Raw genomic sequence first — 11,704 nt, forward strand, 5'->3', positions numbered from 1 at the left:
ACCATTCTGGGATTCAGTGATTCTAGACCAAGATCCCAAAGGAAGAAATTAGCAGCACAGAAGGTATGTAATCATAATGGTGTATTATCAAGTGCAGTAGGAAACTACAGAAGTGTGCACACATTTACTAATCAACAGCCTTTGAGAGAGTTTGTTAAACAGCACTGGTGACACCCCCATCAGCGTTCAAAGAGTGCAAAAGCCACAGAGGCTTTATGGCCAGGCCTTAGTGACACACCAGCAGATCACCCCGCTGTCTGTAATAAGGGCAGAGACACTAATAAAGTTACTTTAGCAGCACTTCTGCAGCACATCAAGGGCTGGCACACAGTGGCTTGAAAGGCAATGAAAACCCACCTCTCCTCAGGGCGTGGGGACTGGGCCCTGCCGTGCTCTGGGGCTGGCTCACACCCAGCTGGCTGCTGCTGCTGCTCCCTGCCTGGCCCGGGGCAGTGCCCGCCTGCCCCCCGTTCCTCACCGGGGGAGGAGTGGCTGCACACGTGCTGTCCTTGGATTTTGAGGTACTGCAAATCAAAAGTCCTGCATTAGAAGATGATGATAACGTGCCTTGCCCAGCTCAGCTGCACCTGCTCCGTTTTCATCACAAACTGTGCTAACAGGTCAGATATTAGCAAACAGTTTTCATGGAAAGGGTTGTAAAGCACTGGAAGGGGCTGCCCAGGGCAGTGGTGGAGTCCCCATCCCTGGAAGTGTTCAAAAAATGTGTGGATGTAGCTTGAGGACATAGTTTAGTGGTGAACATGGTGGTGGGTGCTGGCTGATGGTTGGACTTGCTGATCTTCACTCATCTCTTTATATTTATAGTCACCTGCAGCAATTTAGTCCTCAAAAGGAGTAACTTTCAGTCACATCTACTGGCACCTTTCAATCCTCATTGCTCCAGATGCTGTTAATAAAAGTGCAAGTACTTGAACAGAGTCTGTACAGATTTTAAGTGCAACTTTCAGACACTACCCCCGAGGTTCTGTTTCAGCTGCCTCTGCCACAAAAGCTCTGTGGAGGAAGTGCTGCTCTGCAGGGGATTTCCACGAGCTGCTTCTGTAAGTTTGTCACCTGAGAACAAGCTTTATGCAAAAGTCAGTGTTGCATCCAACTCCACAGTGGGGCTTCACCCCCAGGTGCTGAGGTGGACATTTGGAAGCACCACAGGCTTTACACATGGTTTGTTGCACCTCTCAGACCACAAAAGTACTGAAAGCAAAGTGCTGCTTTCACCTCTCATGGAAGGAAGGCTCAGGTTACTGCAACTAGCCTTGGAGTCCAGGTATATTCACCCTGGGGACATGACTGCAGAGCTTCCATAGTAATTAAATAGCAAACCTGGCTACAGTACTTGTCCTAAAGAAACTAACATTGAAATATGACAAACTGACTTCCAGTTTTCTAGCAAGGAAGTCTGGTTATCACTAACACTTGCTACAGACAAATAAACAAACAAAACAAGAGACAATATCCAGATAACACGTGTAAGAAACAACAAACAAGACCAACGGGTATTGCCACTGGTGGGTTTTGTTCTTTCAGCAGCAAACTGATATCACCCTGTGTGCACACCTGTGGAGCATAACCAGGGAAGGGCAATGTGGGAAGCAGAGTCTTTTTTAGTGCATTTCATCACAATTTTTCCCCCCCCAAGAATTCCATTATCCTAGAAAATGAATTCAGGAACATTCAGGACTATATATGTTCTATTTTAAAAGACCAATTCTGGCAGCATGGCAGGAGAGCTCCTGCACGGTGCTGCTGCCCAGGCCTGAAGGGTTCACCCCAGGTGGAAGAGGTGCCCTGCGGAGCGGACACAGGGGACGCATCCGTTTGCTGCTGGAGCCGCCTGCCAAGCCACTGCAGCAGAAGCTGTGCCTCTTACCTGCCATCCTCGGGGCCTTGAGCTTGGGATTCTGCTGAGGCAGCAGAGAGAGCAAGCCCAGCCCCCCCGGGGGTGCAGTCAGCCCCCGCAGCCGGCGGGTGCTGCTCGGGAACCCCCGGCTCGGTGGGCGGCAGCGGGGGCTGGAAGGCCGGGGATGTGTGCTTTCTGTTTACAGTGCCACATCTCCGAGGGTTCCCGGGGAAGTCCAGAACCTTCACACCAAAGCTACAGAGAGAAGAGAGAGTGAACACACCACGCAGCCAACACCGGGCACTGCAGCAGTGGGACACGCTGGATGTTACACCCCCCAGACAAACCCCATGCAAAGCAGCGACGAGGAAAGCTCCCACTGGCTGCACAACACCACAAGGTTAAAGCTCCCACTGGCTGCACAACACCAGGAATGTTAAGACATGCAACGGGATTTGGCTTATCCACACAGAGGGATAAGCTAAACATAAGTGAACAAACTACTCCATTACATTTGAAGACAGACACTGATGACAATGAGGTCAAAGCACTCAGAGTTTCACATGTAAATACAGACATTTCCTTGCACACCAGAGTAGTTCCTCACTGAATGTATTCTGCCACATGAATTTTGTTTCTGTTACCCACTAAGTTGCAGTACAGATTCAAAAAAAGCTACTGGATGTAGGCTGTGATTTGGGGGTTGGATTGAGATGATCTTTATGGTCCCTTCCAACCCAAATCATTCTGTGATTCTATTTGTGTTTCAAGGACAACTACAAATAAATAGACCCCAACTCTAACAGATTTTAGAATGCATACAGCACATTCATTCTAGAATTTAATTTTATTCTTGTTGTGTTAAAGACTGAATCTTGAACTGATTTTCTTCTTCCTCTGTGAGTGCTGACAAATTTGCATGTGGCTGGCCATAGCTAACAGGTAACAACTTAACATTTGCATCAACAGCTAAAACAAAACAGCACATCACTTGAATATCCATGATGAGTGATAATAATGAACGTTACACTACATGTTATATGGGAAACAGCAGGTTTTACTGGTATTTTTTAGCATTCTACTGCTTGCTGTGGCAATACTGTACCATCATCAACTCAGAAGTCTTATCATGAAGGCACCAGGTAACACCACCTCAGCTTATGGGCTTTGAAAGAGAAGCCATGGAATATCAGAAGTTAGAGACTGAGAGATGCTACTACAAACACTTCTGTTGCAGTGAATTTGAGACCCCCCAAACCTGTACTGGGAAAATGGTAACTGGGAGCAGCAATATCTGCTTGGGATTTACCATGCATGGAGTGTAATGGAAGTAAGTAACAGTACTTTACCTTTGAACCATCCTCAGGCTGCAACAACATGAAATAAATCACTATTGTTATCTACAGTATTTCCAGTAAATTCCTCTCCTGAGACCAATAAAAGTGTGTGTCATTAAAGCCTCCTCAGGAGAGGGCTAATAATTGACACCTAACCTGTGAATTCCACCTACCTTTCCTTCTTCAGCAAATCCCCTTCCATCACAGTCATGCTGACAGGCCTCTTCCTTTCCAGTGTCCCACATTCATAGTCATTCCCAGTGTGTGACAAGTGATTGGAATTAACAGCAGGAACTGCCACAAATGCCCCAGACACATTGAAATCTTCATCTAGAGGAGAGACAGACAATACATCCTAAGACACACAGATGCCAAATGGTGCCTCACTGCAAAAGCTACTGGAGGTTTACCTGGGCAGAGTAATATAAAATTCTTTCAACTATGGCAGGAATTTACCTCCAGGGAAGAACCAGTCTGCATGCTGAATAATTGGCTCAATAACTGCTACCACATGGACTGAAGTTGCTGCTGCCATTTCAGCAAGGGATCTGCAGGAGAGATTTGGAGGACACTTTACACAGAGTTCTATCACAGTAAGAAAACTAAAAATTCATATTACCTAAGTGACAACTTATGCTAAGCGTGATGGATTGACTCCTCAGTGCCACATAAAGAGCAACTGTGCTGAACTCTGGACTACTCAGTAACATTCACAGCTTTTGAAAACACCCCCAAAGTGCTTCGTGCCTCAAACAGCCTGGGGGCACAGGCTGAAAGAACACCTGAAATATTTTTTAGGTATGCAGTCTGTTGTTGTGAACAGTCTACAAGATTTAAAACAAAGCTTGATGAAGTTCTGTTGTGCAGCTTTCCTGAAGAACTCACCCTTCATTCTTTGCCCATAACAAGTTGGGGCCCAGGACTATGGCGATGTTGCTGGGAGTCATTTTGTTAACGTCGCTGTTCTGGGCAAGCTTGGCTAAAAATTTGATTAAATACCTGCAAAAAGGAAAGAAATCATCAAACAGCAGAAACTGAGAGCATTTCTCGTCGAAAGCAAGTAAATAAAAACCTCAAGAACTTGTAACAACAGCTCCCAACAACACAGAAGTGAGATGAGCAGCCTTGGGCTTGGCACCTGGCCCTGAGCTCCTACTCATCAATCATAAAAGTTGAACTGGGCAGCCATGAAAGCAGCTCCCACCTCAGCAAAATGAAACCAGAGAACTATTATATTTTTCTGAGAAAAACATTTAGATTCAGCTAGTTTCACGTCCTGTAATGGAACTTCCGAGCTTCTGGGAATCACTAGAGTTGGTTTTATTCCAATTCATTCCCAAAAGGCAAAACCAAAAGGAAAAATGAGTTAAGATAAACCCCTGTGATTTCTAAGACTGGCAAATACAAAGAAGAGCACAGCATGACCCTTAAGTATTTGGGTTCCCTGCATCACTATTTCCTGACAGTCAATAGTGAATTGACCTGACTGAAAAATTAACCATCACCTCTGCATACAAACTGCTGGATAAAATAAGATGTATTTTTATAAATCTCACTGAATCTGGCCATGAAAAACACCCCTAGATCTGAGTTTTGGTCAATCAGCTTTGAGAAGCAGTAACTCAGCATCAAAGCAGCTGAGCCAAGAGATGTTCACACATACCTGAAGTTCACACGATAATGCTCAGGTAACCTGTTACAAATCCTCCATAACTCTTGGAGCTTCTTATCCTGGTCCTGAATACTGAAAGGAAAATAAATTCCATTATACCTTATTTTCAGATCAGCAATTTCTTGTTTCTGGAGTGACAAAGAGATGATGGTGTAAGCCTCCATTTATGCCAAATAAATGCACTGTTTTGGACTCAGTAAGCTCAGTAACCTGCCAGTCAGATCCCTGAATTATCTCTACCTGCAAGGAAAGAAAACTGCTTGGGCATCAATAGTGTGAACCCAGCAGTCTGAAGCAGGCCCTATGGTTAAACAAAAAGTAGATATTTCAACCACATTTTGTATAATTAGGATTATGAACCATAAAATTTAAAATAATTCGTTACACAAAATACCTGTTAAAGCAGAAACAGGAAAAGTAACTGTGTGAGCTTGGTTGTTTCTTTCGAATTCATCTATGAAGAACCAAATTTGCTAAAATATGGAGCATGTTTTCCTCTCCAGCTATTTTTAGCATGCTCACCTTGCAGCCTGTGTCCATTCCTCATACAAGCTGTAGGTCATCAGAGGCTCTGGCAGCTCCCTCAAATAGGATTTCAAGGCACCTGCAATGCAGACAGGAACAGGTTGGGTCCTCAGTCACTGCCTTCAGACCTCAGTTCAAATTCTGCCCTCAGATTTGCAGTTTTATCTATGCAATAGGTCCCAAGTAGCAGGGAAACAGTGGGAAGACCCAACACTTCCACAGTGTGGCTGCTCAAATCTTAACAAGAAAAGTCTGTCAGTAATTACTGTAATTTAACAAACATGTGTTCCAAAACTCTGAATCAGCTTGTCAGAGCAAAGAACTTTTGAAGACCTTCTCAAAGGTGTACACCTGGCTCTAATCTCCCTTGATCACATTAACACTCTTGTCATGAGAGCAAATGTGACCCTTGGGTTATGCTGATCACCTGAATTTCACACGCTGCTGTCACACACACAGGACACCCCAGGTGTGCTGAGCGTGGGCACCCTACATTCATCTGTGTCAAACAAAGGGAACTTTCAATTTATTTTCCCTCCTATTTTATCTGCAGAGGCTGACATCTCACACTGCAGCAGGTCAGCAGTTAAATGAGCAGCACAAAGCTGGGTTGTATCAGTTTCCAGGTGGTTTTTAACTCAAACATTCACAGCACCTGCCACAGCGTGGGGGTCGGAGTAGAACTCGTCCAGCTGGGAAGTTGAACAGTCCAGGGCAGCTTTCAGCTTTTTTAACTTGGAGGCTCCAGCAGCAATTCTGAATAAGCCCTGCATCATAAAAATAAAATTAACTGACTGGTAACAACACATTGGCACAAGCACAGAACAGCAGAAGTTTTGTAACAGCCTCTTTCAGAATATTTTGGTGTCTTCACCTGACAGTGTTACAGTCCTAATGTGTCATTGTCACTGTCACCTGACCATGTTTTAGTTCCCTCTCACCCTTGGCCCTTCCTGATTTTCATTGTATGTGAATTCATCTCAAAGATACTTCAACCAGTGCTCAAGGTTATTCTGTTGCAAAACATTTATCATTTACATTAATGATGTATTAACAAGCACAGACATCAGTCCATGAGCTCGACTGGACTCTTTTTCCCATCCTTCCTGGCATGCCACCAGGAATTACCCACCTCCTCTCTCATCCCTGTTTCCAGAAGCATCATCACACAGGCTTCAATGGGGACTGCGATTTCCCGCCCGCTGCGCTTGAGATGCTCTTCCAGTGGAGTTCCAAAAGCTGGTTTTTCAGTCCATTTGTCTGGTTGGAGAGTATCAAAACACTGAGCAGAATATCTACCAAGCCCTTGAATTACAGCCCAGGTAAGAAGAGAAGAAAGCCTCTAGTACAGCAGAGAAAAGTTCAGACTAGAGCAGGAGTTTTACAGCCCTTGATTGGTAAAGTCCCTTGTATCATGAGGAAAGAGAAAATGAAGCTGCTGGTGGTCAAGAAAAAAATACTTCTGCATCTTTCTGGGTGGAATATCACATACAAATCCTGTGTGTAACTGGAATTATAAATAAACCTCAAGTGCCAGCACAGAGCTGCACGTTCCAGTTGCACTGATTTGGCTTCAGTTTGCAAGAATCTGAGAAAAATTTTGTCCAGATTGCATGAACTGGGCTGATTTTCATTTTAACTGTATAGAAGGTGAATAAAAATTGAGCTGTTAATACAAAGTTTATTCCTGAAATGTGATTCCTGAAATCAGCAACTTATAATGAACATTAACAGCCCCAGTGTCTCACATCAGAACCACCACGGTGACAGCCCAGCATTATGATGCACAAATTTTCAATTCAATTCCTTACTTGTTGTTTAACTCAAATTGACATAAGTTTCTCCAAATTGAACACAAGTTTATTCTTTCCTACAATTTACTTTTTCACCCATTTCTACTGTTTTAACTGAAAAAAATGCAGATGTAAAAGGTTATTGTTAGTATATATGGGTTATTTCTTTTATGTGGAAAAAAGGCCAAGGAAGACAAAAACTTCAGAGGACTTGAAAGAGTGCTCTGAGGACACAAAGTGTTTCTGCAAAAGATTTAATTCACCCTTTTTCTTTACAAAACCACATCACCCACTTCCCTCCTAAGGCTTCAGTCCCTCTCATTCATTAACACGCCATGAGATGCACGTGGCATTTCCCAATGCTCCCATTTATTTATGTATTAAATGGTTCAGCTTTTACAACTTGCCTGTGACCCACAACTGAAGATACCTGAGCCCTGCTCAGCTCAGATTATATTTTTGTTAGACTTCGTTCACCTGTTTCTCCAAGGCACTCAGAAAATTCAGGGCCAGCACAGCCAGTTTTTAGGAGAGCAGTTTCCAAAACACATGGTGCATCTTCATCCCAAATCCTCAGTGATACACCTTAAGCTCTTACTGACAGCAGGAAGCTTTGCAGCAGTTCCATTTCTTCTTAGGGAAGAAGTGAAGCTGTATAATACCCTTTTTTAAAAAGCTGATAATTACCACGAGAACCTAAACCCTCCATTTTCCAGCATAAAGTGCACGCCAGGAAAGGGGATTGCACAAAATGAGGGGGGGGGGAAAAAAATCAAGCTCCTTAAAGACATGGAGTTTTCCTGATAATCACCTGTTAATCATTCAAGAACCAAGGACCCCTAATATGTTCCTAAATCACAATGACACTTTCATTGGCCTAAAAAGCCAGGTATGAATCAGCAAAAGGGCACATGATAACAAGGAAGAAGTGTGAGCAAATAGAAAAATCCTTCCTTTACCCTCCTGTCAGAGGTATCAGAGAGATCCTTCATATTTTATTAGTGTGTTAAATATGGCTGGAGAACTCCAGAGAACACGAAGATGGAATTAGGCTTGGGAATGTAAAATTGTTAAGTAGATCAAAATGGCCTTATTAAATCAGTGTGCATGCAAGAGAATCAAGATAAAGGAGGAGAATATTGTGCATAGGTGGCACAGGCAAGGAGAAGCATCAGCCAGAGCACAGGTTACTTTACCTTGATGGGCTTGAATTTCGGGGAGGACCTTTTCTATGACTGCTAATGCTTTTCTATGGTAATCTGCTTGTGCTTCTAATAACTGAGAACAGAAGCCACATTTTAAAAACAAAAAGAGCATTAGCTTCTGATGAGCACATAAGACAAGACTAGAAGGTTTAGCACTCAAAATGTCATCTTTGAGAACTGAGTGTCTGTGCACAGATGTGCTGAGTCAGAGTCATACTGAAAACACTCACCATAACAAAACATCGAGCATATTCCCCTTCCTTGGACACAAAGCTGTACATGTCTGCTGCAAGCTGATCCTTTGGGAAAGACAAGAATGCAAAATAGTACATTAATTTTACAGGGGCATTTCAAATTACACAGACAGACAGATTTCCCCCTGTTTATTTTGCCTGCAGTAAGTTCGAACTGTCAGTTCAAGCACTACAGGAAGCAGTAATGCACCTGCTCTGCTACATGTATTCCTCAAGCAAAGTGAATTCAAAATGCTCAACTGTTTCATACAGCAAAGCAGTTGCCCACTTCAGTCAACAACTGGGCTGAATGGCAATATGATATTTATGGCATTCAAAGACAAGGACTAATAAAGGCGGGTTCGGTCCCCAGCTCAGCTGCAGCATAATGAAGTATTTGCCAACTGAGAAGGGACACTGAATGTGAGCTGCTCAGAGCTGTAACAGTCACAGTGTTCCTTGGATGGCACAGCTTGAATTTCATCCAGGAAGCTCCCACTGCATGGCTGCTCCATGGCTCGGAGCACCCAGCACCCTGACATCCAGTCAAGGCTGGGACACGGTTCCTCCTCACAAGTGCCTCAGACTGAAACAGAAACCAATGTAAAATACCCAACTCAAAAAATCCCCAGAGTTCCTCATTAAATTAAAGCAATTCAGAGATCAGCTGGCACTAAAATACCCTTAAGACAAACAGTTGAACAGCCACATGATTTGCAGCTGCAGCACTCAGGAGGTTTCAGGCTGAAGCAGCAGCTCTGATCGCTGCTCCTGCCAATGGGAGATGTGGGAAGGACACTCCTCCTGTCCATACCTTGCACTGCTCCACTTTATTTCCAGCTTCATCCATCTCTTCCTTAAGAGACTCTATTTTCGAAGGATGCACTTGGAAATTTGTTCCTGAAGTCTTGTGGGCTTGGTTGTATCTGTGGAAGAAAAGCGGAACACTTCAGTGAACTGGAAAGAAAAAGAATTTCCAACATTTTCCCAATTATATATAGGCATATAAGAGCTCCAAGATCTTGATTCTGTTTGGATCTAGTAGTTATGGGTTCTCTTTAGGTGCAACTTAAACGTAAGTTTGTCTTTTCTCACCTAAGCATTACCTGCACACAACAGCATTTCAAAGCAAGCACCAGATCAGATGCCATGAGATGCCAACGAGAAGTTCACGTGACTAGAAAAGCCCCCAGTAATTAAAATTCTTTCTTACCTTCCCCTTGCAGAATCCCAGTCCAGCACCAGCTTTGCCAGCTGCTTCCTCTGCTTCTGAATGTTCGGGATCTCTGTCTAAAATGAGAATTTGAGGCTTACATAGATTTTTAAATTGTGCATTGCAATAAACTCCACGTTGGAGCCCTCACATCCACTTTCCACCACACGGGGCTCCTTAAACCAGTTTTATTCTTAGCAATGAGAGAAACCCTTTCTGCTCAGTGTATCCACAAATCCAGATGTATTTCTCCAGTCAGGCTGAGGTGACTCACCTCTGTTAACAGGCACAGTGGATCTAGAACTTCTCTTTCAATCTGTACTTCATGCTGAGAGAGCTCCATTGCCAGTTTGTTCTCTGCATCCCCACAGGTATCCAGCATTTTCCTTTAAGAATTACAGGAAATTGTCAAGTGAGTTACTGTTGACTGAAGAAGAAAGATTCAGACCAGAGCAGTGGGGGCCCTTCTGGGAAGCTTTGTGCAAATTATCACTCACTGGCATAAACCCAAACACTCTGTGCTGCCATGGACAAACCTGGGACAGGCAAGGAGTGTGATTAAACCTGTCTCTTCGTAAATTCCTGAGCCATGACAACATTTTGGAGGCTTTCAGACATCCAGGTGATTATACCAGCCCTAAAGGCACAGAAGTCAGTATTTATTTCCAAGCCCATCCTCCCATCTCACCAGATGCAGGAAAATTGCTCAAGGCAGTGTTTGATTTTCTCCTGAGCCCTTTTAATGTGAAAGTCTTTACACACTAATGCCAAGCAACCCCATATGCAACAGTCTCAGGCTCCAAACCCATGATCTGGCCTTTATTTTAAGATTGTTCTAAGAAAAAGCCCTATTCCCTAGGGGTTTTATCCACATTCACATCTCCTGCAGTGGCTCACAAACACGTACACAAAGGTTTTTAAGGTCATTCTACCATGACCATCAGCAATGAGGACACCCACTTGCTCTAGGAATTTAGAATATGGGATGTTCATTTGTTTCAGCCCCTTTCCTGTAAATTGCAAATAACCACTTTGCCAGGATGGTTAAACTGGGATTATTTTAAACTACAAGCCATTAATGCAAATTGGCATTAAGTCATTAAATCAAACCTGCAGAATGCAGTTCAGAATATAATAAAAATGCAGTTTCATTGTAGAATACACTACATTTTAAACTTCAAATGGAGATAATAATTCAGCTAATCCACCAGGATAAAAGCCATTTTCAAAAGCTTTTATGATAGCAGAGAATCGGAATCCTCTGGAATGCAATTCAGCCTAAAACTTGCCCCCAAATCATTCCAGAAAAACTGCTTGCTCACTGTTTCTCCCTTTGGATTAGAGAAGGAATCTGGGAATATTAAGTTTCATTACATTGAAACCAGGCTTTGTGCACCCAGAGTCTCTAATTAGAGCCCTGCAGGCAATAAAATGTCAGACTGCAAGTCAAAGGAAGGCAAACACTTACCCCAGCAGAGTTTCATCACTCAGTTGGACAGATCCTTCTTGCATATTTTGAGCCAGAGCTGTTAGAGGAAGTTTTTTCTGTGGAACAGAAGGAACAGTGCTTAGTTTAGTGCTAGTCACTCTTTCCAGCTTTCCCAGTACATCCCCTCTAAGCTTTTCTCCTCTTCCATATGGTTTCTATTACACACACACGCAGCTCATTCTTGGACTCAAAGAAAATGCCAAGTCACAGAAAGTTTCAAGCCTCAAGACTCCTGTTCTCTGATACTCTGAAAAACACTTTCTTTTCAGTCTTAGCTGGAATGACTGGCCCAAAACTTATCTCAACTACTGCCAAAGAGAGATAGCTTTAACTTGAGATTTAAGGAACCAGCTTGTCACATCTCTCTCCCAGAGATTCT

At 43.4% G+C, this 11,704-nt stretch overlaps 1 protein-coding gene across 1 annotated transcript in view; it reads right to left on the bottom strand.

Moving 5' to 3' along the window:
• The window catches only part of ARHGAP17 (Rho GTPase activating protein 17), a 28,134-nt gene that overhangs the window by 6,059 nt on the left and 10,371 nt on the right, over nucleotides 1-11,704 (bottom strand). Inside the window, exons 3-17 of the mRNA XM_027684056.1 lie at nucleotides 11,305-11,480; nucleotides 10,111-10,222; nucleotides 9,837-9,913; nucleotides 9,438-9,549; nucleotides 8,621-8,689; nucleotides 8,382-8,463; nucleotides 6,525-6,652; nucleotides 6,048-6,159; nucleotides 5,390-5,471; nucleotides 4,859-4,939; nucleotides 4,081-4,194; nucleotides 3,652-3,743; nucleotides 3,369-3,525; nucleotides 1,889-2,113; nucleotides 358-524 (exon numbers count right to left, since the gene is read on the bottom strand). Of these exons, the coding sequence (XP_027539857.1) occupies nucleotides 358-524; nucleotides 1,889-2,113; nucleotides 3,369-3,525; nucleotides 3,652-3,743; nucleotides 4,081-4,194; nucleotides 4,859-4,939; nucleotides 5,390-5,471; nucleotides 6,048-6,159; nucleotides 6,525-6,652; nucleotides 8,382-8,463; nucleotides 8,621-8,689; nucleotides 9,438-9,549; nucleotides 9,837-9,913; nucleotides 10,111-10,222; nucleotides 11,305-11,480 (1,786 nt within the window). The remainder of the gene's footprint in view (nucleotides 1-357; nucleotides 525-1,888; nucleotides 2,114-3,368; nucleotides 3,526-3,651; nucleotides 3,744-4,080; nucleotides 4,195-4,858; nucleotides 4,940-5,389; nucleotides 5,472-6,047; nucleotides 6,160-6,524; nucleotides 6,653-8,381; nucleotides 8,464-8,620; nucleotides 8,690-9,437; nucleotides 9,550-9,836; nucleotides 9,914-10,110; nucleotides 10,223-11,304; nucleotides 11,481-11,704) is intronic.

Source organism: Neopelma chrysocephalum, unplaced genomic scaffold (assembly GCF_003984885.1).
Source record: "Neopelma chrysocephalum unplaced genomic scaffold, ASM398488v2 Primary Assembly neopelma1_65b, whole genome shotgun sequence".
Lineage (NCBI taxonomy): Eukaryota > Metazoa > Chordata > Aves > Passeriformes > Pipridae > Neopelma > Neopelma chrysocephalum.